Raw genomic sequence first — 27441 nt, 5'->3', positions numbered from 1 at the left:
CTGGCGATATGCTAACGATTAAGGAAAGGCGTTTGTTTAATAAAGAGTTTTTTATTCAGAACAACATACAATACAACTTTAACCAACCCGCAAGCCAATTCTGTTTTTAAATATCGGAATAAATGCTACAACTTTTTATAAATAAGTTTTAATATGTTATAATTATATAAAAATCAATGCGTATATCGAAAAAATACGCAAGGTGAACGACTATACGAAACTTCTTAAATATAAAACCCTAAGCCACCAAAGTCACAGTCGAAAAAATGGAATATGAGAAATATAATAAAATTACTTCGTTGGAAAGGGTGGAACCCAGCCACCGAAAGCCCTTTCCAGTTCTTCAGCTACAGCTAAGCAATAACGATCGTTGTTCCGTTTCGATATAATCTGAATCCCTAGTGGAAGACCATCAGCACTTAGGCCCATGGGAACCTAGAATAAAAATTAGGAAAAACATAATATGGAAGTAGAATAGCATAAATTCAATCTAATCGACTATTTGAAATTGCTGAATGGATAATTTCAGGGACAAAAAATGGACTTGTATCGACAAATTTTTATGTAGGACAATGGTAGGACTTTAATGTTAAGCTATATATCGTAAGGTGGCAATAAAAATATGATTTTTAAAAAAAATGGCGGGATCTCTAATTTTATATTTGCTTGCTTCAAAGATAACACTATTTTTTTTAACTATTATATTTATTGTGTCTTTTTAGGGTAAAAACTAAGGACAAATGTTCGAATCTTATAGGGTGCAAAACATGTTGAGATTTTGTGTCAAACCCATGTAACAAACTTGAATCCGTCGGTATTTTGTCGAACTTTAACCACAACAACAACAATCTTATTCAAGACAAGACAAATAGGTTTGTTTAGATTTTATTACTTATAAGGTCAGAATCATAATTGAATTGTAAATCTACCGATTGTTAGTATCCAAGGGAAAGTAAAATAATTCATCAAAATGAAGGACAAGGATTGGTGTGCCACAAAGGCTCTGAGCGGGAGACACTACGAAGGGATGAACACTAAGGTCTCATACGTACTTGCGGTTAACTGTGTAAGCGGCTAAACGCGCATGTACACACCGCAACAAAATTTCAAACGCGGCGTTAGTTATGACATCGAAGATGGAGAGAGGGTGTTTGATACTCGTGTATATCACTAACAGGTAAAACAAGCTGTTCTTCAACACTAAACATTTTTGATGTGGCGATGATATATGAAGATGGCGTCCACTTCACTTGTGAATCGCGGTTGGACAAACGTGACTCATTTCAAACGCGTCTCGTGCTTAGCCGCGGCACTCAACCGCGTCTGGCGGTTCGGCGCGCCCGTCAACCTCCAAGGCGCGACCGCAAGTGTGTATGAGTTCTAATTCATTAAATTCGGTGAAAAACAATAAATTTCTTTAACATTCACTTAAAATCTGCTTTTATGGAATATACTTGGGGCATGTAAATGCTGAAGGACGTACCTTAGGTGGAGAACACATCAACACAAGGACCCCAAATTAATACATATCTTAGCTTGACGTGTACCCGTTTTCACTGCAGGTGGTTATGAGTACTGAAACCATTGTCATAGTCAAATTACTGACACCTTTCAAGGAAAATATTTCGGAAACTTCAAAGTGAAAGGAAGGGAAGTTAGAAACCCGGCTGTAAAAAAGGAAAACATCACTGATCCCAACAGCAGTCCGTCGTTCGTTAATTGTTCCGGATCACACCCAAAATGCTGAGACAAAAGTTAGTCCTTAGATATGCAAAAAGTCTTGCACCTAGTCATCCATAAACCGTAAAAGAATTGGAAACGGTGTGTTTACGTAGAACAGGAGAATAATAGCGAGGTACTAAAACTAGTGTTTACATAATATATCAGCCGGAAGTGTTGCTCCCTTTTCTTCTTTTTCTTTGGCCTTTGTCCCGTTCAGCCATTTTAATAATAATAATAATCGTTGGCGCAACAATACAATTGGATCAGGCCCTTGAAATGTGTTAGACCACTTCACTCAAGATCGCAACTATACATTATAGGATTACAGTACCCTTTAGGAGATTCAAGACGGTAACGGCACACTACAGTACACTGTAGGAGATTATTACCCTGATTTGACTCAGGTACTCATTCACAGCTGAGTTGACTGGTATTCGACGTCAAATCACGATATAAATCCCATTCCCACCAGTGAGATTTGAACCGCGACCTTCCGTACGACAGCCTTGTGCTCTAACCACTCAGCTATCCGGACGCAGTATTGACTATTTCGGGTTGATTAATGGCGTTCGTTGAAATCTATTCCTTTGTGGAAGGTGGGAGCAATATGGTCAGGAAGTTATCGCTTCAACCAATTAGGTCTTATATATCTGAAACGCCTATTCTGATAGCATGATGGTTACGGGAATAGCGCGCCAACTGTCTTCGTTTTGTACTTGCCTTGCTGCAGTGATTTTACCATTTGCACCTGAAGAAAAAAACAATAACAACAAAGAGACTGTTCGGATTTCCTATACTTTAATAAGGGCTCACGTTCGAACGGATGGATTCTTCCGTCCGACGTTCACAGGTTCTCGTAATTATAGCACATCTCCTAAAAGTCTCCTGTTTTTCGTTGAAAATTCTTATGAAGTATTTGCTTCTATCGTCTGAGGAAGTCTGGCAGCTACATATGAAATGAAGCGCCGTCTCCTCCCCCAACTCAAATAAGCTACCTACATTCGAGACTATGATTTTCTCGAGCAGAAGAAGTGCCCTAGTAGACATTCTACTAGAGTTTTCACATCCCCTTTCTTAAGATGCAGTCAAAATTTGCTGATTTTTATTATGGATGTATGTATAAATTCAGTGAATCTGTTGTCGTGAAATTTTCCAGGTCTTACATATTACAGTCCTACAGCTAGCCAAGCACAAGCACAAATACTTCAGTTTGCATTTCCTATATAGGTACTCCTAAAAACTTTTTCACTCTAATTAGATTTTGAGCCCAATAAAACGTGTGCGTGCAGCTGCCTCACTTGGCATTCTTAGGAAACATAAGTAGTTCCTATGTTCACCGTGAGTACATTTTCGAGGTACCAGCTGCAAATTCATGCAGTCACATGTTGGGTTGGAAATCTTGTCGATTGTTGCTGCGTGCCAGTTTCACAAACTTGAGCTTAGACCACTATTTCTGTTTTCAGAAAACTATTTATTTCTCCCCACCTTTTGCCAAATTATTATCAGGGATCGTCAGTAATCCTCTGAGTTGCCTCGAAGTCATCACGAATATTTTCTGATCCTTGATCATGCCGGGGCAGCAAGTGAATATTAATGATAATGCTTCCTGATCTCTGATGATGCCGAGACAACCCAGCGAAAAGTTGAGGAAATTTTATTTTTCGAAAAACAACAATTCAATTGTAAGTTTCGAGTAGTAAACTGTTATCTAAAAAATAGTTCCGATGGTTAGATCGTTCGCAAATGCTTATGCAAAGGCTCCCTCGTCCTCAATAAATAAATACCAAAGTCCATTAATAGGAGTCGTAGCAAGAGAGAGCGAACCTCTTCCACTGTAGAGCCTTTAAAATATGTTTCTCATCTAGGTTTATTTTGATGATTGTTTTTACTATTTATTGGATTGGCGTAATGGGGGGATGGGCCCAACCAGTATACTATGAAGCGCACGATCAATGATAACGCGAAAGTTGAGGGGATAGAGCGTCAGCCTCTCAATCTCGCTGCCCTGGATTCGAATCTCGTCATGGGTGTCTGTATTCGTCTTGTGTTGCCTCGCTGCTGTGAGTTTATCACTTGCCCAGCATTAAGTGCGATGACAGTGAAACTGAAGTATGGTCTGACTGTGTGAATTCCTTATACTCCACTAAGGAGTAAACAGGAAACACTATTCCGAAAATCATCATCATCAACGGCGCAACAACCGGTATCCGGTCTAGGCCTGCCTTAATAAGGAACTCCAGACATCCCGGTTTTGCGCCGAGGTCCACCAATTCGATATCCCTAAAAGCTGTCTGGCGTCCTGGCCCACGCCATCGCTCCATCTTAGGCAGGGTCTGCCTCGTCTTCTTTTTCTACCATAGATATTGCCCTTATAGACTTTCCGGGTGGGATCATCTTCATCCATACGGATTAAGTGATCCGCCCACCGTAACCTATTGAGCCGGATTTTATCCACAACCGGACGGTCATGGTATCGCTCATAGATTTCGTCATTGTGTAGGCTACGGAATCGTCCATCCTCATGTAGGGGGCCAAAAATTCTTCGGAGGATTCTTCTCTCGAACGCGGCCAAGAGTTCGCAATTTTTCTAGCTAAGAACCCAAGTTTCCGAGGAATACATGAGGACTGGCAAGATCATAGTCTTGTGCAGTAAGAGCTTTGACCCTATGGTGAGACGTTTCGAGCGGAACAGTCTTTGTAAGCTGAAATAGGCTCTGTTGGCTGACAACAACCGTGCGCGGATTTCATCATCGTAGTTGTTATCGGTTGTGATTTTCGACCCTAGATAGGAGAAATTGTCAACGGTCTCAAAGTTGTATTCTCCTATCCTTATTCTTGTTCGTGCTTGTGTTTGACCAGTGCGGTTTGATGTTGTTGGTTGATTCGTCTTCGGTGCTGACGTTGCCACCATATATTTTGTCTTGCCTTCATTGATGTGCAGCCCAAGATCTCGCGCCGCTTGCTCGATCTGGATGAAGGCAGTTTCTACGTCCAATTCCGAAAATACGTTGCCTAAACCGATTTCTTTCCGATCACAATACGAATCATTTTCCACTCTCCAGCCTGTGAGAAATAAAACAGAACCGTATGTGCAGGTGCTGTCGGGGCTCTGCGGTTCAGGCCGACGGATGTTCTTAATGTACTCCTACTCATCCTCCCCCGGAACTTCAACGGAGTGCTAATAAACTCCGTGGGCCAGGATGGTAGACAATGAAGTCATAAGAGCACAGTAACATCCTAAATAAAATACTTCGGCAACTCTGGGCATTCCCAATTGACTACGCTACGTGCGAGCCGTGTATTTTTTAACGTGCACTGGGGTCCCGGTATACTCCATAATTAGGCGAGAGAAACTGTCAGGGATTTCTTTTGCGATTGTGAATTCAATTCAGTTTCAGGGGAATGAAATGGATTGCCAATAATTTTTTTGGACGACATAATATCCCAATTCATAGAGAGGAGGAGCAAGGAACTTTTGATGAATCCCTGCAAATTTGTTCCACCGATATTTCAATTGGGAAACTTAACACAATTCGCGATTTATTAAACGGTAATGCCTGTCATGAGCATTTGAATAAATCAAAACAAAGATAAATATACTCTATTAAACGTTAGCAACTTGAAAGATAGTTTGAAGTTATGATTAAACTTCTTGAGTAGCAGGTGGGTTTGGGCGTTGAGTTTGAACTCACTCTACCTCTGAACCAAGTCAAAGACTAGTAAAACTTGACTATCGCGAACATGGTTAATGTCAAGTTAAATTTTCCTCTCCATCCCGACTCCAGTCAGTTCACCAAAATTGTGAATGAGTTTGATTCCCGGAGGATATTATCACTATTTGTCATATAAATGAAGATAAATAGCTTCAATAAGCATAAGGAAACATTTTTTTCTCATGATCTAATAATCTATGATAAATCCAACTACTTAGAGAAATCTATAATTACCTGTGTGGCTGGAACTTTCAAAACATTGAAAATCGAGAAATAATGAAAATCTCCAAATTTAACCAGTGGATAGTAATGGAATGGTGTAGTTTTCGGTGAACTAGGGAATATCAAAACACCATCATCTTCCAGGATGCTATCTAATTCTTCCTCCATCTGTCGAGTGATTTCCTTCCACTTTTCGGGTTTTCCAACGGGTAAGAAGTCATTTATCATTCCATAAATACCAGCCAGAGTAAATTGACTTTTGTTGAATAGTTTTTTGGCAAGCTCGATGAATGGATTCGGTTTCACACCGTTACCAATAAGTTTAGAGAATTCTGCTGGTTCCTGTGTCATCCAATACATCCATAGTTTTCCTGAGTATTCGAGTCCTGATAATTGAACTTGTTGGACATTTTGTCCGGATATTGATGATAAGTGTGAGATAGTCCTGAGGAATTTGCACAGAAAATATTAATGTGGTTTATGGTCTTATTAAAAAAAATAAATTGAACAAACGACTTACTTTTCCATTGTTGCTTTCATTTCGTTCGAAACAGGACTAGAGATAAGTACGTTGTTTTGTGGTATGTAATAGTATTTCAACTTTTTCACGTCCACTTTCTCATTAAGCGTGAGAAGTTCTGCGTTTTTAGGCCCAACGAGTACCTGAAACCAAGATGAAAATATGCTATATTGTTTAAAATGCTGAATATTACAATTATGATATGTACAATTTCACCGTTGAGTCTTATAAGCGGATAACCTTTCAAGCAATAGTTGTGTGTTATGTTTGCATTGTTTATATATAATACACAAATCTAGTTTTACTTGTTAATAGAGTGCAAGAAATAAAAGTACATTTCCAAATAATCAATTCAAAGTTTGAGTTGAGTTGAGTTTGTCATTTAGTTTGTTTTCTGTACTCAATTTTGTCAGTTTCCCTCAAGTGTGTTTTGCGATTTTTATAATAGATAAAATATTGCGGTGAATCGACTTGATTAAAAATAAACATTCTTGCGGTCCAACTGAAGCTAACATCGATAAATTGATGGAAATGATCACTAAATATCATGATTTAATTTAAAAGAGGTTGTTTCAGATCTTTCTGCGTTTCACGAATCAATTTGCACGATTTTACACAATTGTTTGGGCATGAAACACTCGCAATTGCACTAGTTTCGAAACACCTTGAAATTTCTCAAAAATTCAATGGCGTAACGGTCGCTGAAAATATGCTGAGAATGAATCAATTCCGTTCCCACATTAAAAACGCATTATAACTGGTGATGAAACATACGCTTACGAGTTTCATATGATATATAACAGATTTCAGAATGGCATCTTCCAACTTAGTCGCGAAATGGAAAGTTCCCGGCAAGAATTGAAGTCGATTCTGGCAAATCTCTTTCAAAAATGTTCAGATGATTGGATTACTCGCTGGCATATGCCTATTATTCCGAAACGTACCTGCTTTGAAGGTAATACAATAAATTTGATATAAAAATATTTTTTATTTTATTGACTAACTCCGTGTAGTCTTTGGCAGGATGTATAATGCTCATAATCTTACAGCTTTTCGAAGCTGGTCTTCTGGTGCTGGACCTGCTCAACACCCCTAGAGGCTGCAGAACCTCCGAGTTTGAAGGTGGAACTACGACCCAGACTACATCTCAGAGGATTGGATATTGCGGTGGATACCCATGCAGTCTCTTGGCACTTGAATAGGCAGCTATTTTCTACCTTCTCCAGTCATTCCCCAATTTCGAAGAACACCAGATGCGGAAATAATTTTCCAATGGCGACAGGTATAAAGGTTCGTGGTCGATGATTTCACTGGTCAAATCGTTGGCCTTCAAAGTCGAATTTTAAGTTGAGATTGACAGTGATTTCAATAAAAGCGATATTTTTTTTTTGGACCTGATTTATGCTTGAAAGGTGCCAATGTGTCATGGTACATACTCCCTGTTCACGCTGTTGAAAACTTCCTCGAAATTGACGACGAACAGGTGGAGTGGTGGTCTAAACTCCGCACATTGCTCTACAATGATCTCTTGGGCGATAATATGGTCGCCACAAAAGGATTCAGAGGGTAATTAGCCCGCTCTGTGTTTTGGAGGTGTTCCTTGATGTGTTCCGGAATGATTTTGGTTAACATATTCGCGTCAACAGGGAGCACGCAAGCACCCCTCCAGTTCTTGTATTCAAAACGTGTCCTTTTTCGGAATCTTACGATAGTGTCCTTCTTTCATTTATTGATTTCCAGCATTTTTTGAACAGGCGAAAATAAGGAGACCGCATGAGATTCCCGGAAGAATTCCGCAGGGAGACCGTCAATGCTGAAGGCTTTATTTCGATTCTGTTTAAAGGAGCGGCCCGGATCCGCATGTTACGACGCTTGGAACAACGAAGCTGATTATTCTTTCCGATAGGGAGCGGATTCTTTTTGGAGAACTAAGTTTTATATTCGAAATGGTGAGTTTTATAACCAAATTTTTTTCAATCTGTTTGGATGCTTCTAGCGAGTATTATAATCAACATCCAATATATTTGTATTGGGTCCCGTGGGCAATGGGTATTGGGAATGGTAATAATAACAATATAACAGTTTCTTTTGGAACCTTGCCCGCCAAGCAATGCAGTTAGAAATATTATCAGAGGAACATTGTGATGAGGAGAGGGATCTGGGCATATATGGTTGATATTTACTCCAGAATGCTTTGACGATTTGCTGAAATGAGATTCAGCCCCCTCCAGGACTTCCCGAAAAGCATGCACTCCTCCCACAGTTCTGTACAATGTTGTTTTTGGGGTGATTCACTCATCAACGTAGAAAAGTGTTGGTCAGTGTTGCCGGAAGTGTAAAAACTATGGTACTAAAAAATGCGACAAAAAGTTACTAAATACTACTTTTATATGAGTGTACTTAATTTCGTCCAAAAAGAAAAGATTTTCATCTCTCTTGTTACTGTTGTTGTATTTTGTGTCATGTCCATGTATATCGTGCAAACTGATTCTAGGAGAGAAGAGCTTGAAGAACGCACATCGCTATATTTTTAATGTTATATATTCAATTACGGTTGTAAAACAACGATTCATCGGAGTGGAAAGTGATTGAATCATCCCAGGGCAAATTTCGTCCCCAACAACGTCACAATGCGTCATAGAACTAATTTCTTGTGGAGATGTGGGGTTTATGGATGTGGAGTTTGAGCAAATAACACAGGTGTTAAACTAGATTAAGGTTTATCAATTGGGGAGACATATAGAGGTGGCATGAACATTATACAATAGCAATTCCAGAAGGCGAACGATTGCTGCATGCCTAGGGTGGCGTTTTGGCGTAAGGCACAGTACACTCAAACATAATTTCTTTCCATGTTCTAGCCAATAAATATCTGCCCACTCTGGTTTCTTTGACGCGTCAAGTTAACCGATTCCTCCCACAATGCTTGACAGTTGTATGCATGTCGCTAGTTTTAAATTGCATGTTCGCCTATAGACATGCTTTCTATTAAACCAAAATAGGTTGTATTTCGTTGCCGGACAACCGAACTGAATATCAAAAGCCTAAAATTTATATCTACGCTATAGCACGCTCTTTCACAAAGACAGGCTGGTTTTCTGGTTATTTTCAGAAATGAACGGTTCTTTTTCTGACCGGGCAACTATGCAACTTCGCTACCCACAATACTCTGCTCTAAAGTCAATCTGGATTTTTTTGTCTATTGTGAATGACATCGCGTCTTTTTTGAATTGGCAGCTTCCGCAGTGGGTCGTTCCAATTTATGTGACGTGATGGACTGCATTCACTGACTGACAACCGCTAATTTGCTTTTGCGATTTCATGGAAATTTTGGCCTATTTCACGAACTGACAGATGGTGTAACGTTACGTAACGTTATTATTTTGTTATTTACAAAACGTGTTGTTGCCAAATATTAATTTCATTTCGGTTTCTGTTCAAAAGTACTAAAAACCACCTATTTTACTTAAAAAGTACTGAGCTACTGTTAACTTCAAAAGTACTAAATTTATTACTTTTGGTACTAAAAAGTCAACACTGGTGTTGATGTGGACATGGAGGATTTGAGTAACAACGGCGGTCATTTTTCATGTGCTGCTTCAATTTTCGACTTTTTGTCTTAATTTCAATATGCATTAGAATATCGTGAAATGAAAAGTGAATTTGCTCCATATTAAGACCACGTTTTCTCCCATTTAATGCATAATATCCCTAAATTTTATATAATTAAGCCCATCATTTTTACACGTAATTTGAAAGCTAACATGATAAAGCAACTTTTGTCAACTTTACAGGTTTGTAAGTTTAAGTAAGCACCGTTACAATAATGCATATTGAAATTTCTTTCCAATTTGAACAATCATATCTTCGAAGTGATGATGACCCTTGCAATTGAAAAAGTATCCATTTATAAGTAATTTTATGTAGTTTTCGAAAATGGTATCAAATCTTCGATTAAATGATTGCGGGAGTGGGAAATTGTGAATTTTTTGGGAAGGGCAAGCTTTTTGAAACTATTCACGAAAAACTCTATAATTCCGTAGCGATAAAAAATAGAGTACCTACACCACGGACCAATTTTCCACAGACAAGTGGTATTATCCACCATTAAAATTTGCATCATCATAAACGGGACACCTTGTATAGTAACACAGAAAGAACATTAGTACGAAACAATTTCAACTTGATGTTGGTATTGAGATATTTGCGACATCAAGTTCGGTATCACCATCACAATGTTTCCTAGATATACAAATTGATCAACTCCTTCGATGTTTGTCTATTAATGCCAGTAGAAAGAGTGTGTTGACTAATCACACTGAGAATCTTGATTTTGCTGGTGTTTATCTTTACTCGGATTCTACTTGCCTCCTTCTCCAAATCAGTCCTCGATGCAGCCCGCGAAATTTTACCCCATAGCATATGCAATATATTACTTTGATAATAGCTATTGGTTTCTCTGAAATATCCTCCTGTGTAGATCACTCTAGATAAACACTGTTTAAAGTTTCGAAAGTCTTCTCGAAATTGACAAAGACCAGGTAAGGCGGAGATCTATACTCCGCGCGCTGTTCCAAAATGCAGGGTTTTGATGTGATCAGTGGAGCATCCACAGCGGAAACCAACCTGCTCTCTGACAGTCAAGGTTTCAATGTGTTTTTTGATGTGTTCCAGGATTGTTTTAGATATTATCTTTGGGGCGGCAAGGAGCATGCAAATACTCCTCCGATTGCCGCAACCGAGACCGGTGCCTTTTTCGGAATCGTAACGATTATTCCCAACTTAGTGCCGGGAAAGGTAGAGTTCCAGCAGCTAATTTCATTAAACCCCAGAATGTCCAGCTTGTAACACTGGAACTTATGCTTTGGTGGAGAAAGTGAGCATTCTGTGGGCTATCGATATCGTTGTTGAGAAGCGTACACATTTCCTAACAACCGAAACCAACCAATTCCACTCTCATTGCGGCATGAATAACGTTTCTGCAGTAAGATAGTTCCGAAATCTACAGGTTGGTAACCCGGAGGCTTCTACCTCTTTTAGTTACCTTTAACGAGAGAGAGTGAAATGTTAACCCCCCTTTCACTATCTCAGTGGGATAAAGATGCGATAAATTATTAACGATTATTTTTGAGAAGGCCTTACCTACTCGCTAAGACATATTGATGTTCCAAGACCATTAAGAGATTTATTCCTTCTCCTATTCCAAAGGGGCTTGGGATCGTCTTTAGCGGAGGGATCTAATACGGATAGCTAAGTGGTTAGAATACAATGCTGTCGTGCGGAAGGTCGCGGTTCAAATCTCACTGGTGACAGTGGGATTTGTATCGTGATTTGACGTCGGATACCAGTCGACTCAGCTGTGAATGAGTACCTGAGTCAACTCAGGGTAATAATCTCGGGCGAGCGCAATGCTGACCACATTGCCTCCTACAGTGTACTGTAGTGTGTCGTTACGGTCTTGAATGAAGTGCTCTAACACACTTCAAGCCCTAGATCCAATATGGATTGTTGCGCCAACGATTATTATTATTATCTAATACGGATTAACTTCCTTATTTGAAATGATGGTATTCAAAATAAATGCGACAATAACCATGGTGAATAATACCAGCTAAAAAGTGCAGATATCAATTAGTTGCCAGTAGCAAATAACAAATGAACTGATCCTTCCAGAAACAATAGGATTTCCAAACATAACATTCTCTAATCCAGGAACATATGGAAAATATTATCAAGGCGTGTTTCTCGCAATTGGATTTTCTAGTTGTCGGCCCACCGATTAGCCCTACTGCTACCCTGAGACTTACCGAGTTTTCTTAAAATCTTTGTATTGGCCTCTTGTCGGCACATTGGTTCCATTATAGTTATTTTAATTTTATTGTGGTAACTGAAATATGGCATATCTTATCGGATGGACTTTTTCTTTCAACGAATTAGATAAGTTATTGGCTCCAATGACTTGATAGCGTCGATTTATTGTAGTCCGGATGTACAGGGAATTGATACATCATCATCATCATCAACGGCGAAACAACCGGTATGCGGTCTAGGCCTGCCTTAATAAGGAACTCCAGACATCCCGGTTTTGCACCGAAGTCCACCAATTCAATATCCCTAAAAGCTGTCTGACGTCCTGGCTTACGCCATCGCTCCATCCTAGGCAGGGTCTGCCTCGTTTTCTTTTTCTACCATAGATATTGCCCTTATAGACTTTCCGGGCTGGATCATCCTCATCCATACGGATTAAGTGACTCGCCCACTGTAACCTACTGAGCCGGATTTTATCCACAACCTGACGGTCATGGTATCGCTCATAGATTTCGTCTTCATATAGCCTACGGAATCGTCCATCCTTATGTAGGGGGCCAAAAATTCTTCTCTCGAATGCGGCCAAGAGTTCGCAATTCTTCATGCTAAGAACCCACGTCTTCGACGAATACATGAGGACTGGCAAGATCATTGTCTTGTACAGTAAGAGGTTTGACCCTATGGTGAGACGTTTCGAGCGGAACAGTTTTTGTAAGTTGAAATAGGCTCTGTTGGCTGACAACAACCGTGCGCAGATTTCGTTATCATAGCTGTTATCGGTTGTGATTTTCGACCCTAGATAGGAGAAATTATCAACGGTCTCAAAGTTGTGTTCTCCTATCTTTATTCTTCCCGTTTGACCAGTGCGGTTTGATGTTGTTGGCTGGTTCGTTTTCGGTGGTGACGTTGCCACCATATATTTTGTCTTGCCTTCATTGATGTGCAGCCCAAGATCTCGTGTCAACTGCCGTCTGCTCGATCTGGATGAAGGCAGTTTGTATGTCTCGGGTCGTTCTTCCCATGATGTCGTTATCGTCAGCATAGGCCAGTAGTTCGGTGGACTTAAAGACGATCGTACCGCACTTTCACAAGCATCACTTTCTCAAGGACCAGGTTAAAGAGGACGCATGATAGGGCATCCCCTTGTTGATGTCGAATGCTCTTGAGTGTGATCCTGCTGCTTTTATCTGGCCTCGCACATTGATCAGAGTCAGCCTAGTCAGTCTTATTAACTTCGTCGGGATACCGAATTCTCTCATAGCCGTGCACAGTTTTACCCTGGCTATGCTATCATAGGCGGCTTTAAAGTCGATGAATAGATGGTGCAACTGTTGTCCATATTCCAACAGTTTTTCCACCGCTTGTCGTAAAGAGAAAATCTGATCTGTTGCTGATTTGCCTGGAATGAAGCCTCTTTGGTATGGCTATCCAGCCTAGCAAGATAGCGGAGAATATCTTATAGATGGTACTCAGCAACGTGATACCTCTATAATTGCTGCACTGTGTGATATCTCCCTTTTTATGTATGAGACAGATAATGCCTCGTTGCCAATCGTCAGGCATTGATTCGCTGTCCCATACCTTGAGCACAAGTTGATGAACCACTTGGTGTAACTGGTCGCCTCCATATTTAGCCAATTCGGCTGTAATTCCATCGGCTTCTGGCGACTTATGATTTTTTAGCCGATGAGTTGCACGGACTGTTTCTCCTAAACTTGGTGGTGGCAGTATCTGTCCGTCGTCTTCAGTTGGCGGGACCTCCAACTCGCCGATGTGCTGTTGTTCAGTAGTTCATCAAAGCACTCAATCCATCGCTCCAATATGCCCCTTCTGTCGGAAATTAGATTTCCCTCTTAGTTTCGGCAGGATGAGCATCGAGGTATATAAGGCTTCATCCTGCTGACTTGTTGGTAAAACTTCCACGCCTGGTGCAGTTGCTCCCTGTACTTTTCAAGTTCACAGACTTGTTGGTTCTCCCAGGCTTCCTTTTTCCGTCTGTGAAGTCTCTTCTCCGCTCGACAGAGTTCGTGATAAGTCTCTGCGCGTGCCCGTTTTTTGAGAATGTAACATTACTCGGTACTTGGTATCAATTCACTTTATAATCTGACTATATTGTATGTATTTTGGTGTGCTGGTAAATTTTTGAATGAAACGCTTGTATGTCGTATCCTTCAAATTGGGAACAAATTAATAGAGCTTTCGGACGTAGAAGATAATGATTTTTTTTATGAGAATTCAATAGGATCCACGTGAGATACGGGTACAGCCAACGAACCCAGAATGTTTACCGAAAAATATCGAGTTCGTAATTATTTTATTAGACGTAATAAAAAAGAAAATGGTACTGACTTCAAAAGGATCGATATGCTTTAAAAAACAAAGTCTAATTGCCACTCAAAAATTCCAACTATATAGATAACTGCTTGTGTCGGCGAACATTTGAAAATTGAATTTCATTTTGGCACACAAGTAACTGTTAAGTTTATAAGCACTAGCCTATTAAATTATATAAGGTGCTCACTAATACTCGAGTAAATCGAGAATTTGTGACTAAGATGTTTGTGCTTCTATGAAATATTTATCTGAGCAATGAATACAACGTTGACTTTCCAAAGGACCACACCATTACATTGGATTGTTCATATTTTCTATAAACTAACCTTGAAAATCGGTAACAAATCTGTAGCATTTCTAGTCATTGGACCTGCGGTAACCATTGTTTCCTCTTCATCACCTCGTCTGAATGTACAGCCTCGCATATTGATGGTTCCGGTAGTGGCTTTATGACCGAAAATGCCACAATTAAATGCTGGTATGCGAATCGAACCACCAATATCAGTACCTGTGAAATAAGTATGCTATTGAAAATACTACAATACACAACGATAAATTATATGAAATTATATTTATTTCAGAAAACAGTAAAAATAAACATAAACATAACTAGCTCAAAACAATAAAAAAATAAATGCATTATTGAGTCTCATTGGGTCTTAACATTTCTAGTAAAACTTCTAAGTACTTCAAGGAACATATACGGAAGTTGGGGAAACTACAAAAAAGCAGTTTGAGATAAATCCTCACTAAGTGATAAATCAAGTAAATTTATATAAAATATACTTTATGACCAATTTTCATATCTTTTTGGATAGGCTAGACTTTGAATTTAAAGTTTTTTTCGTTCATTCAGTTGTTCTGTAGTCAGATCGAACTAGTGATACTGAACAAAAAATCAATTCCGTGTGAACTCCTAAGAAATATCACTACACATTTATGTGCATATAAACATTAAAAGTAAAATAAAAACGCAAAATATTAACAACTAAGGTATACATATTTAACTACAAATTCTCTAACAAAAACAACAATAAGCAACCTCTGAAGGTTTTTAATAACTACGATTTGACCTTAGGGGACATAAATTGAGCCAAGTTTTGATCCAAGCTGAGAAATTTGTAGAAGAAAAGGTCATCAAAAATATCCTGACAGGAAGGTTTGGAATATTTTGGTTTTATCTGTAGGTCTTGAAGCATTTATAGTTGTTCAGTCCAATATTACATAAAGATAGTTATAATATCATGAGCTTAGGCCGATATACATAGTTTATAGGGCACTTGGTAAGTTACAAGAGAGGCAAATTCTACCTACCTAGAACTAAAGTCAAACTGAGTTTAACGTGGTGAATAAATTGTATCTTCTTACGGAACCTAATTGAAACATCTTTAAGCCTTAGAAAGAATGGAATGGTAGTCTAATACATTCACTGAAGGTTTTTTCATGCTTTACTATGGACTTCGTATGCAGTCATAAATAGTAATGGCGCACTATCCGAATAATGGCAAACACCTTACGGGTAAATGTGTCGAATTTAAAATTGTCGTCACCCGCAAATTCGAAGCATTGAATCGGGAATTTTTCTGGTTTTCAAGCGAGACCAGAAAATCAGTAATAAAGTGTTGAAGGCGAGCAATGTCTTATAAGTTTTACGGTACAAACATATGTAGTTATTATTTTTTCTTGCTTTTGATGCTACTGAGTTCCATATTTCTTACTGCATTAGTTGTGGTACAATAGTTTTAAATTTGTAAGAATAGCTTCTTTTCGTGTCGACGTTTACTAGTTTTGTTTATAAGAGAAATCATGGAAATGACCGGCAACATAATTTAACAGTTACACGGTTTTCTCATCTCGTTCGCAGTTAGACTGAGCAGTGCCCTATCTCATATCTAGCGACCTAAAGTGATTGTGACGACACTGTGGGAAACTTTGAACGTTCCAAGCTTGGGTGCAGAAAGCAAGGGCCTTACGTTGTAAGTCCTGCTTGGTTTGATATAAAAGGATAATTTGCGATGAATAAAGGGCAATCGATTATTTGGGCAAATGCGAAATGCTTCACAGTCCTGAGTAATTTGAAATAATTAACAAGGCGGCATTTGACACTAATGATGACGAAATTAGCAAACTGTAGCGCTAAATTCGAGTTTCTGTACTGACAGGACTTGGAAATATCGCGTCCCCATATGAAAGTTTTTCAAAAATTGAAAGATAAAATCATAGCATTTTGGGAGTTCTTATCATTCTGCTAAGAAAGAATAATGATCAGCGGTAATAGGAGCGTGTCGTACATTTCGAAGGAATCTATTTAGGTGGTTCACTGGGTTGTTCGTAAATGAAACCAGTTGGATCAAGAGAGTTTTATTGTTGTATGAACCAAGGATAAATCGAACATTTATTGAATGTATAGTCTTTACCCATATGTCACCGTCTCAAGAGTACTGTTACCACCATCACGAGCGCGAGATAATTTTTCTCACTTACAAAACAATGAACGTGTTGCGTCCTATGAATTCAAGGGGATGAGTGTAGATCAAATTAACAAACCTGTGGTCTTGTTACTCTAAGTACCACGGGATGATAGTACGGAATGCTTGCCCGTGGTACTGGACGAAATCAGTAGAGAAATGAGTAACGTCTCCAATTTAAACTTCCATCGAACCTAATATTGTAGAGACTAATTAACCAATATATTTCTAATATCTTAGTTCAAGATATTTCCTAGACTATCAAAAATGGTGTAATTAAGTCAACAGATTAGTTACAGTTTGTATATTAGTTGGAACTGTGACTGACATAAAGCTCTGCAATTATTTGAATAAAATAAGTCTAGGACTAATTTTTGTTTTTATTATGGCAGTGAATTTATTGAAATCGCCTAATCCATCCTTATTTGTCAAGGAAGGCATTGTCTTAGTCACATTATAGACAAAGTTTTTCAAGTGTTGTGCTTAGTGCAAATTGAACACACAACTACGTGCACTTTCAAAATGAACGATTTTTCTACAAAAAAACAGTGGACTCACTATTCCTCTAAAAGGGAATTTAACTACCGAAGAACTTTCAATAATGTTCCTCATACAAATTACCTGTGTGCCTTAGGCTTTATATTTCATTCGCCAGAGCTTGAATTTACCCTTCCGAGGAACCCCTCTCTTCATTTTACTATTATGGCAAATGGCGGAAATTTCTCTGTTGAAATATTCATACATTTTAACTGTCATTAAAAATATTCTAAAAAATAATCTCTTTAAATACCTTCTAAAACGTGCATATCTTATTATCAAACTGCAAGATATTTCTCGAGCAAAAAGTTATTAATAATATCTGTAAATTAATGTAAGGAGCAATGAATCGTTTTCACGGAATAATGGATATTATAAAGCATGTTATACTCATAAGTTAATCATTTTATTATTTTATTACGAATGATTGCAGTGCACATAACGAAAGCTGGGTTTGGTGGTAATTCTGTGCATGAATCGGCATCTAAATTAGAATCACGTTGGATTCGGCGTTTGAACTACAACTATTCCTTTTGACATTCTTGGCGAGAACGTAAGATCTACTCGACTCTCCGGATATGAGGGGAGTAATTAGAAATGTTTAAAGTTGTACCTTTTCCCCGCATATAATACCTGGAGGCTGTTTCTCTTTCAAATAAAGGATTTTTTGAGGAATGTCGGTGAATATAAGCAAAATTAAAGAGTTTAGTGTTCAGTTAAATATATATATATTTTATTTATATTGAAAAACTTGACGTTGTTTATGTCAACCGTGTACCAGTTGGTGGATTTTAGCGCAGGACGCCTAATTACAAAAGAGACTTTAGTTTCTTCAACTAATGCATACTCGGACTTATTTCGCGCCCGCCTAATTTCAATAAAGGGAACACAAGTCACTATGTACATGCCGATTTGTTGTTTTGTAAGCATTTCGGGCACACCGTGGGATATCAGTTCATTCTTTCATTTTTTATTCTGTTCGGACAGGATCCGACTCAACTGTCTTGTCAGTGGCACCACACTTTTAAGGAATTACATTTGTGATTGATCAAACTAACTATTTTCGTATATCGCTGGTATCATAGGCAACAGCCTGCCGTTTTGTTCGTCTCGGGAATCATCGTAAACGGGACTGGTGTGTTTTGCCGCACACTGTTAGCTTGCCGGGGCCTTGTAGTGCAAAACAAAATAACAATACCAACAATTAACTGGACTCCGGGAACAGATGAATGATTTTAACGTGTCCTCTCGGGCACCACCTTGTAGGTGTGGGGTAGTAGTTCACTAATGCAAAAAAGGTGTCCAAAACACATGAAGATGGGAGCAACGGATTTTAACTCTCCAATTGGCAAGGATAGATTTTGGGATGGAAAGCTTGCACGGCACTGAGGAGGAAAGGAAAGCACACCAACTTCCAAAATCAAAGGAACTGGAAACCTACGGCCGGTGTGTCGTGGCATTGTTGCCTAATTCTTCCAGAAAATGGGCTGCCTAATTCTTTTAGAAATGGGGGACATTTCAGTCACAAAGGCTAAATCTTGCATGTTAGAACCTTCTCTTCCGCCTCTACCAGGAAAAGCGGAAGAAAGGTAGTCTTCATACCTAAGCCTGGGAATTCAAATCCAAAGAATTTCAGACAATTTAGCCTAACATCATTTTCGTTTAAATGTCAGGTGAGGTTAGTCGAGCGTCACATGCGCAAAAAGACGCTAAGGTGACACCTACTAAATCAAAACCAACACGCTAGCCAGTATGGAAAGTTTGATGGGTCTGCTCTTCACTCTTGGTTTTAAAAATAGAGGATGCATCTCTAAAAGGCCAGCACGCGATGGGGGGTCCGTGAGCATTGAACGGCTTTTGACTGTACGCCTTTCTAAAAACTTTGTGATGTCGCCACTGAGCATGATTTCTTTGAAACTTCAATTAAATGAATCTATGCTAACCCGGACTTAGATCTTAAGTAGTAATATGGACATATGCTTCTGTCATTTGGCCGATGTTTGCTCATGCACCTGTAGTGTGGCGGATTAAGATTGCTTCACTGCTAAGAACTATATATCTGGGTATTACCAATGCCATGAGCACAACATCCGGGGTAGCCCTAAATGCAATACTCAATTTGCAGCCCTTCGATTTACTTATTTAGAGCGCTGCAATGAGAGCAGCTCATAGACTAATTCGATTATATTTATGGGGAAATAATGGACCTCACGGACGAAGAGCTTGTTTTTATAGTCAGCCGACTAACGTCCAGGTATTTTATTTATTTATTTCTATTATTATTAGAACATAGAAACCGACACAGTACATGAGAAAGAATTTTCGAAAATTTCATTAGTAACAACGTCAAATCTTTGAAGTTTTCAAAGTTTCGGGGAAGAACTCACAAAAAACCATTTAGTCAATTTAGTTGAAAGTTTAATCCCTTGTTCCACATACACATGATATGCGGGACCTCAAAGATATTTAATTTTTTAATAATAAACTTTCTTCTTTTTTCAACCCTTAGTGTTAGAAGAACCCGTGCCGTGGGATTAATTGTACCATGATCCGAAAAGTCAAGTTCGAAGTGTTTCGGATGTATTAATACCGCTTCGTGTTTTTGTTGGTGTTCATCAAGAAAGCACCCTCTCATTACTCCTCTTTGTTCTTGTTATGGACACCGTCACATGGGACATCCAACCTCCAGCGCCCTATACACTACTTTATGCAGATGGTGCTTTCCTTGCGTCTAATAGCAAAAATAATCGCGAGCAACTTGTCCAAAAATGGAATGATTTCAGATTGAATCTGAATAAAACTGAGTTTTTGCCGACCGATCCCCATGAAATAGGCACAATCACTCTCAGCGGCGGTAACTTGCTCAGAACTGAGCGATTCAAACTGCGTTATGAAATTGCTTCACGCATTAACGTAACCTGGATCAAGTTACGTTCCATAATTGATGGTTTTTGTGATCAACGTATCAACGAACGCCTCAAACCTAAAATTTACCGCAATGTCATCCGTCCCGTCATTCTCTACGGTTCTGAGGGTTGGCCGACTATAAAAGACAATGAACGGCGTTTTGCGGTAATGGAGACGAAGATGTTGCGTTGGACTAGTGATTATATTCGAAATGAGGATATCTGATCGATATGCGGTTGCACCGATCGTAGAAAAACTGCAATTCTCCGAAAAAGGATTGACCGCAGTGTATCAAGAAGTTTTTTTGAAAGCCACTGAATACATAAGGTAATATGAAAAAAATAAAAAAACCACATTTTGAAACGATACTTCAGGTAGGTCCCGAGAAAAGTTACTTCTAAATGTGGTGAAAAATAGAGGATGCTGCGCGACTGAAGACACACTAGGACAACTAATGGTTTGGTGAGATTTGTCAGGAATCAATACGAAAAAAGGAAACTTACCGGCTTCTAATTGAAATACATAAACAAACCAGAGAAGACAAGTATCAGGAACCCAGGCCATACGCTTAGAAAACTGTAGATGAAAATAACGGTTTTTTTAATTGATGATCATATGAGAAAAAACGAAGTATGAGTAACATTCATCATTGTGAAACAAACGGGACAAGATTATAAACTCTTGAAGATTCTCTGTAAAAACCAGATCATATCAAGAAGAGGTTTGTTTGGTATTTTTGAAAATTAAAATCGTACAAAACCCCAGAGACCCACAGAATCATAGCTGAGTTCTTTAAGAAAGAGGAAACAGAGTTGATCATCCTGCGAGGAAAGTTAGTGTTGTATATCAAGTGTACAAAAAAGCGACTATGTGCGCCGCGAAAACTAATGAGGAATTTAATTGTTGTGCACGTGTTATAAACGACAAAGCAGTCAATGATTTCAACTGGGGAATATTAAGGAGGCTTCAAATCCGTTTACTTACCAACGGACTAGTTATTCAGTCTAATAGGCGTTACAAAAATTTTGGAAATATAACAATGATATGCACCAACTTTTCGCTGACTTCAGACTGCTAGATTTAGGATAGCATTGATCGTAATCTGTATAAATTAGCGATCTGGCGAAATAGTCCGATTAGTAACTCGATCAAACGAATCCTAAATAAAGAAATAAAATTAACCGTATAGAAAGCCTCCCAATGTAGTCAGGACTTAGATAAGGCGGCGGTCCCGCCACCATTCTTTTAAATCTGGTTCTCGAATACGTCGTCAGGAAGGTGACGGAACACGTTATGATCAGATCCGAAATGATAACCCCGATCGATATGAAGTTGCACCCATTCTGAAAAAATTGCGAGAGTGGTCTACAATAGTAAGAGTATATCATTCACGAAAACGAGAAGAAGAGGATGCAGCTAATTTTTACGACTAAAATGAATAAGTTTATTCAGTTTCATTCTTTTGAAACTTCTGTTGCTGCTATCAGCAGCATAAAGCCAAAAGTTTTTGTTTCTGTCTGTTTCTAATGTATTATTTTCTGTTCGTAATGCTACTGGCGATCGAGTTTCAAAATTGTGTCTTCCTGTTGTAAATGTACTGAATTCTTTTTCTGTTCTATGCGACAACAAGACTTAACTCCAGGATATTGCTCTATAAAGATCTTTGGAAAAGTGAAGAAACATAGGTTCCAAAAAATTTGTGTCATCAACGTCCCTGAGAGAACAGAAACTACATATGTTGTCAGTAATTGCTAATGATGGTCATTGTATTTTCAATTTGAAGAATAGGTACATTCGCGATACTCGGTGAATCATAGACACCTTCAGAATAATCATGCACACCTTCAGCATAATTTGAGAGAGAAATGGAGGGAATAGAGATCACAAATTCAAAAATATATCCGTCAAAATAGAGCATTATGTGAGGTATTTAACTGAGAATATGTTTTTATGAACATTCTCTCTTACTTTCAGCACAGAATATAGCTACGACACTTTGTAAAGTTTGGAGTGTGGAGGTTGGAAAGGAGATAGTGGAGGTACAAAATAGCGAGGGAAAACATAGAAGCAGAGAAAGGCATGAGGAAAACAACGAGATAGGATATGTGTAAATATATAAATAAAATGTGCACCGCTCTCGTTCCATAATTACACGAGTAAATGCATCGTGTATATTTTTTATTGCAATAATTAGAAGAAGTAAAAGTATGTTGCCTTCGATCCATTTCTAAATTGGCCCGCGATTTTTCGTAAAAGTCGAAATTGAACCTCGAATCGGACAGAAAGTACAATGATTACTATAATGGAAAAGACTATAAGTTTGCAACCTGGAACGTGCATTCCCTGTTCAGAACTGGCAGTCTTAGGGTACTCACAGGTCACAAGTACGACCAACTTGTTAGGCAGTGAGGTATGTGACTCTCGATTGTACACGATTTTTAAAAGGGGATACACCTGGAACACCCGAATGTAGAATAGCTTTTGTCGTCCAAACCCGTAGCATGACCGATTTCAGACCAACTAATGCTCACTTTCCAGTTAATCAACGCTCCAACAGAAGGCTACGATGACACAAATAAAAAGAACGGAGGCAGACTCATCGAATTCCCAGGTAGCAGAAACATAGTAATCTTATCGAGTCTCATAGTTCCGAGAAGAACGTGAGCTTCACCAGATAAGATGACGTTTAACCAGATTGATCATGTCCTCATGACAAGATTTGGCTTTGGATGTAGATTTGTAAGCTTACAACCTGCAAGTTTTGAAACGAATTATGCTTCCGTAACGGTTTTTAAGTCTCGGACTGATCTTTCGATTCCGAACTTTTGCTTTTATCAACGGTTTATGATGGGATTTTCGAATGTGAGAACATTTCTCGACGACGGAATCGAGGCTGGTAAGAACGCTCGCTTGGTTTAACTTCAGCGATACAGAATGGACCTATGGCGTTAAGCGAGCTAAAATGGTGGGACTCCGGGGCTCAACTGACCAGTAACGTACATCTAATTAGATCCACCACATCGTGATCAGCAGTAGTTTTAGGTGTTGTCATCCGGATGTACGAAGTAAGAGAAGTGCTGACATTGGCCTGAAGCAAGATTATCGTCGTCTGCCTTTGCTCAACACGGTTCACTCACGGGACCCGACTGTCGTCCGACAGTGGCAAATCTATCTTGCTGTTCGGAGAATATTGATGAGCCATCAAGTCTTCTTTCCGTTGCAAATGAGGTTGTAGTTATTGCCGTTGCGAATGGAAGCAAACGTGATGCGTTTGAGCTTTGGTTCTACAAAAAAATTCAGTGAGCGGACCCTAGCCGTGACATAAGGGCATTCATTATTGTGGTAGTCGTGGAAGCTGCTGTAAATCACTACGGTTTTGTTACCGTACACGGAATCACGAAGAATTTGCTGACGGTCGCAAACCTACCAATGGTGGCCATTAACGGTAGAAATTTCTCATCTGCTGATGAAAGTTCCAGTCCGATTCTCAGCCGAAATCCTAAGATTCACATCTTCGATTCACGAAGGGTTTCGACAGCGATGATATTAATAATGGTGATGAAGGCGTTGCATCCAGGTCAAATCTGTCTGAGGAATTTGAAGTTCAAAAGTCCTGCAAGGTTGCATTCTGTCGTCAATATAATTCCTGTTACCGGTGACGTTTTTTATGCTGCATTGTCCGGAAGACTTTAATTAACTATGACATTCTTCCTCAAACACCTGGACTAAGTTGATGACATCTGTGCTCTTTGGAAAGAGAGGCAATAAGACCCGGATTGAAGATATGCACCAACAAAACCAATGTCTTTAATCTGACTGGTAATTGCAATCGTCCTATCTGCATCAACGATCAAACCATCGAGTGACGATCGATTTGTCTATATTGGTTGGTGTTGTTTCTGCCAACTGTGACGCCGGAGGTTGTTTTATATACAGTTTAGCCTTCTTTCTGCATTCGGATGAATTTTCGTGTGTCGAGATCTATTCTTCGAACAAGTATAGGGCTTCCTTCATCGGTACGTTTGGGAACAGCACTTTTACGTAGAAGGATACTAGGATTTCATCACTTTGAACTCTAGGAGGCTGGGGCACTACCGAGATTCTGGATCAGATATGTGGATGAAGTATTAGCAATCATCAAAAGGGAAGAAGTAGGAACGATCCTCGAGAAACTCATGAGATCACCATGGAGATCGAAAAGGAATTGGGGATACTGTTCCTGGACTTAAAAATAATCCGGGAAAAGGGAATTTTGAATTCAACATCTACAGGAAATCAACCCAAACACAACGAAACATCACATACACTTCGTACCCCGATTTCCACCATAAGATGGCGGCATACAACTTTATAATTGATCACAACACCGTTCAACGAGGAGAGCAAGAATCAAGAAATGAACTACATCCTGCCAAGAAAAACGGATACAACAGGAACTTCATCGAAAACCGGATCAAAAAGAAACTACGCCAGGCCTCAAGCCAGGAACTTTCAACACTCCTCCAGGAGGCGATTACAGAACCTAGGCAATGGATAGCTCTCGGGTCGGACGCAGAACATCAAAAGGCGGCTACAAAAACGTGGTTTGAGGGTCACCTCGACCCTGCTGGTCCTATACCTACTTAGAACCCGGTTACAATTGGTCAAGCACAAAAAAGAATGTACTGAAAAAAGCGACATTTATAAGATTTCATGCCTAGACTGCGGCAAGATTTATGTAGAGCAAACAAAACGGTTAGTCCACACCAGGGTGTTAGAACACAAAGGAGGCCGAATTCGCTAAAAATAAGAATAACCCACCCCCATCCATAAAGTCCTCGGTTGCCAGACATATAATAGAACAGGGACACCATTTGTTGTTGGACAACGCGAATTTTTTGAAGTAAGTGAACAACATTTGGTGGAATTAGGAAGGATTAGGAGCAGAAAAGAAGCATAATTAAGGATATCATCATTACAAAAATAGCCATAAAAATCGAAATTGTAAAGAAAATTTTCAGAAAAAAATACTTTTAGTCAATAAAAAGGCTCAAAGGCACATCTTTCACTTAAAATTTCGGCTGACTAACTACCTCCTAAATCAAACCACTACCAAATCAACTAACAAAATATTTCGGCATAGACTCTGGATGAAAATAAGGCTGGCCCCAATATTATTCAATATCGCTCTTATCATCTACATGTGACCCCACAACCATCAAGTTGACGGCATGATGGGGTTAGACCGTCAGTCTTTCATATCCTGCAGGTCCCTAATCCATAGAACTTGCCTAATATAACGTATCTTATGAATTCACACCAGCAGCAAGAGGTCGCTCCAAGTGGCGGGGGAGTCAGCGATTTGTTCATCCAAAACAAAGTGGTCATATAAGAACTTTAGATGAAGAACTCTTCAATTGCGTTAACACGATGAGATAAACCAAGTTTTAATTTGTTGCAGAGAAATAGGAAAATTTTACTAAATAGATCGGTGCCTAAGTAGATCAAAAATGAAATCTACCGGCAACAATCAATGCTAAGCAACTCAACCGTAAAATGTTTCGCAGTAGTATATGATCCACGAATAATACTATGAAAAGCAAAACTTGATAATTGCAACGTGATGTAATAATAATAATGACGAAATTTAGCTGTACTGTGTTGCGTGTGTTGCTGCTATAAGTTATAAGGAAAAACCCGGCAATAGACCGATGAAAGCAATTCAAACAGAGTGAAATTATGCGGTGTTTCCAACGATCAATTAATTGAAATAATAAAAACTTGTTTTTTCTTATTCGTTGGTGTGGGTGTTTATTCTTGCAAATACCGATATTTCGGGAACCACTTGTTCCCTTCATAGTGTAAACAAGAATAAACACCCACACCAAAGAATAAGAAAAAACAAGTTTTTATTATTTCAATTCAAACAAGATGACGGATGCAGGTTGGCCTTTTTCGAAACCGGACAGATATTCTCAATGGCCATAAGTAGTTGAACTGACGGTCACATGAATTTAATCTCCCAAATGTTTACTTGAAACATATTCTAAAGTAACGTATTTCGCGGAGCATGTATTGTCTGCGAATGCATAAAGCCCCAAAATGATATGAAAAATGGCACTCTGTAAGCCCCAAGCATGGAAAATTATCTATTCAATAAAAGCATTCGGTAACCTAGTCCAATGGCTGTTCCGCACGCCGCTACCAACGCTCCTTCTCCTCCTGATGATCCTCCAACCGACCGCCGAGTATCATAAGGATTGTTCGTATTCCCAATCACCAGATTCCTCGTCTCTATCCATTTATTAACCTCAGGAACACTTGTAGTGGCGATGATAATGGCGCCTGCCTCCTTCATCAGCCGGACACACTCGGCATCCTCGTCCGCACGAGTATTTCGTCTGGAAACAAGCCCGAGGGTGTGGAGCTTTCCCTTAACTGCTGTACTGTCTTTCGTCGTGAACGGTACACCCAGGAAGGGTTTGCTTGAGAACTCCGCGTCCGAAATCTCGCCGTTTTCAATTTTCCGGTCAATATCACGGGCCTCGTCTAAGGCTTCACTGAATGGACCATCGATGACGGCATTCAGGACTCCGTTGACCTCATTGATTCGATCGATGTAGGCTTTGACGACAGCATACGATTTTGCCCGCCGCTCAAAAATCATTCGAGCCAGGTCAGTGGCACTTTTTGTGATGATTGTGGGGTCCGACGAAACGATGGCAGGGCAAACCTGTTTCGGTGGAAGAACCCGCTCTAGAACCATCTCCACTAGGCGGTCCACGAGCATGTGGACGATTCCCACGAAATTGACAAAAACACTCCACAAAATGCCCATCATCACGTCTCGACATTTGTTGCGCCGTCGTTTCTAGAAAGCGGAAAAATCATTCGTTAATTATGCAGATTTTCATGTATGGCAGAACCTAATTACCGATTTCTTGTGGTGTCTGGGTTCAGCGTCGGATTTTTCGCGCTTATCACGGTGGTGCCTGCTCATGATGATTGTCGATTCGGCTTGATTGTTCGCCAGCAAACTGATAGAAGGTACGAAGGATGTAAACAAAACTTGAAGGATCTACACGTTGCTATGCACTACCATTGCCCTCCCCGGCAGACTACTCCCACAACACGTAATGGGCGGTTGGACGGACCAAAAACAAGTTACACGGCAGTCACGGCCAAGGCAAAACTTCTTAGACGAGGTACTTTGGAACTGAAGAAACGTCAA

The 27441-nt window shown here is 39.4% G+C and overlaps 2 protein-coding genes across 4 annotated transcripts; one reads left to right on the top strand and one right to left on the bottom strand.

Moving 5' to 3' along the window:
• Positions 1–221: 221 nt before the first annotated feature.
• On the bottom strand, positions 222–27441 carry LOC119651125 (fatty-acid amide hydrolase 2). Its single transcript, XM_038054516.1, has 6 exons — positions 27145–27441; positions 26385–27081; positions 14646–14827; positions 6178–6320; positions 5670–6102; positions 222–435 (listed from the first exon to the last, which is right to left on the bottom strand). Exons 1-6 carry the CDS (start codon positions 27208–27210, stop codon positions 292–294), a joined length of 1665 nt encoding a protein of 554 aa, XP_037910444.1. The 5' UTR covers positions 27211–27441; the 3' UTR covers positions 222–291.
• Positions 6396–8566, top strand: LOC119651130. Of its 3 annotated transcripts, none has more exons than XR_005249424.1 (3): positions 6396–6638; positions 6754–7132; positions 7201–7328. XR_005249424.1 is itself a non-coding variant. In XM_038054526.1 (3 exons), exons 1-3 carry the CDS (start codon positions 6967–6969, stop codon positions 8384–8386), a joined length of 303 nt encoding a protein of 100 aa, XP_037910454.1. In that variant the 5' UTR covers positions 6396–6966; the 3' UTR covers positions 8387–8566. The 3 variants fall into 3 exon arrangements, 1 of the variants encoding a protein (XP_037910454.1); XR_005249425.1 differs by having other exon boundaries at positions 6396–6937; positions 7008–7132; XM_038054526.1 differs by adding an exon at positions 8379–8566 and having other exon boundaries at positions 6396–7132; positions 7201–7329.

The sequence above is a fragment of the Hermetia illucens genome, chromosome 1 (assembly GCF_905115235.1).
Source record: "Hermetia illucens chromosome 1, iHerIll2.2.curated.20191125, whole genome shotgun sequence".
Lineage (NCBI taxonomy): Eukaryota > Metazoa > Arthropoda > Insecta > Diptera > Stratiomyidae > Hermetia > Hermetia illucens.
The sequence above is the reverse complement of the archived record's forward strand: the minus strand, read 5'-3'. Positions and strand labels throughout refer to the sequence as shown.

Excerpts from the sequence above, each read along its gene's own strand:
- LOC119651125 (XM_038054516.1), bottom strand. The coding sequence starts at position 27,210 with ATGAGCAGGCACCACCGTGATAAGCGCGAAAAATCCGACGCTGAACCC. Across the intron at positions 27,082-27,144 it reads CCAGACACCACAAGAAATCG|AAACGACGGCGCAACAAATG; the intron begins GTAATTAGGTTC and ends TCCGCTTTCTAG. Across the intron at positions 6,103-6,177 it reads ATGAAAGCAACAATGGAAAA|GACTATCTCACACTTATCAT; the intron begins GTAAGTCGTTTG and ends CAAATTCCTCAG.
- LOC119651130 (XM_038054526.1), top strand. The coding sequence starts at position 6,967 with ATGATATATAACAGATTTCAGAATGGCATCTTCCAACTTAGTCGCGAA. Across the intron at positions 7,133-7,200 it reads GAAACGTACCTGCTTTGAAG|GATGTATAATGCTCATAATC; the intron begins GTAATACAATAA and ends AGTCTTTGGCAG.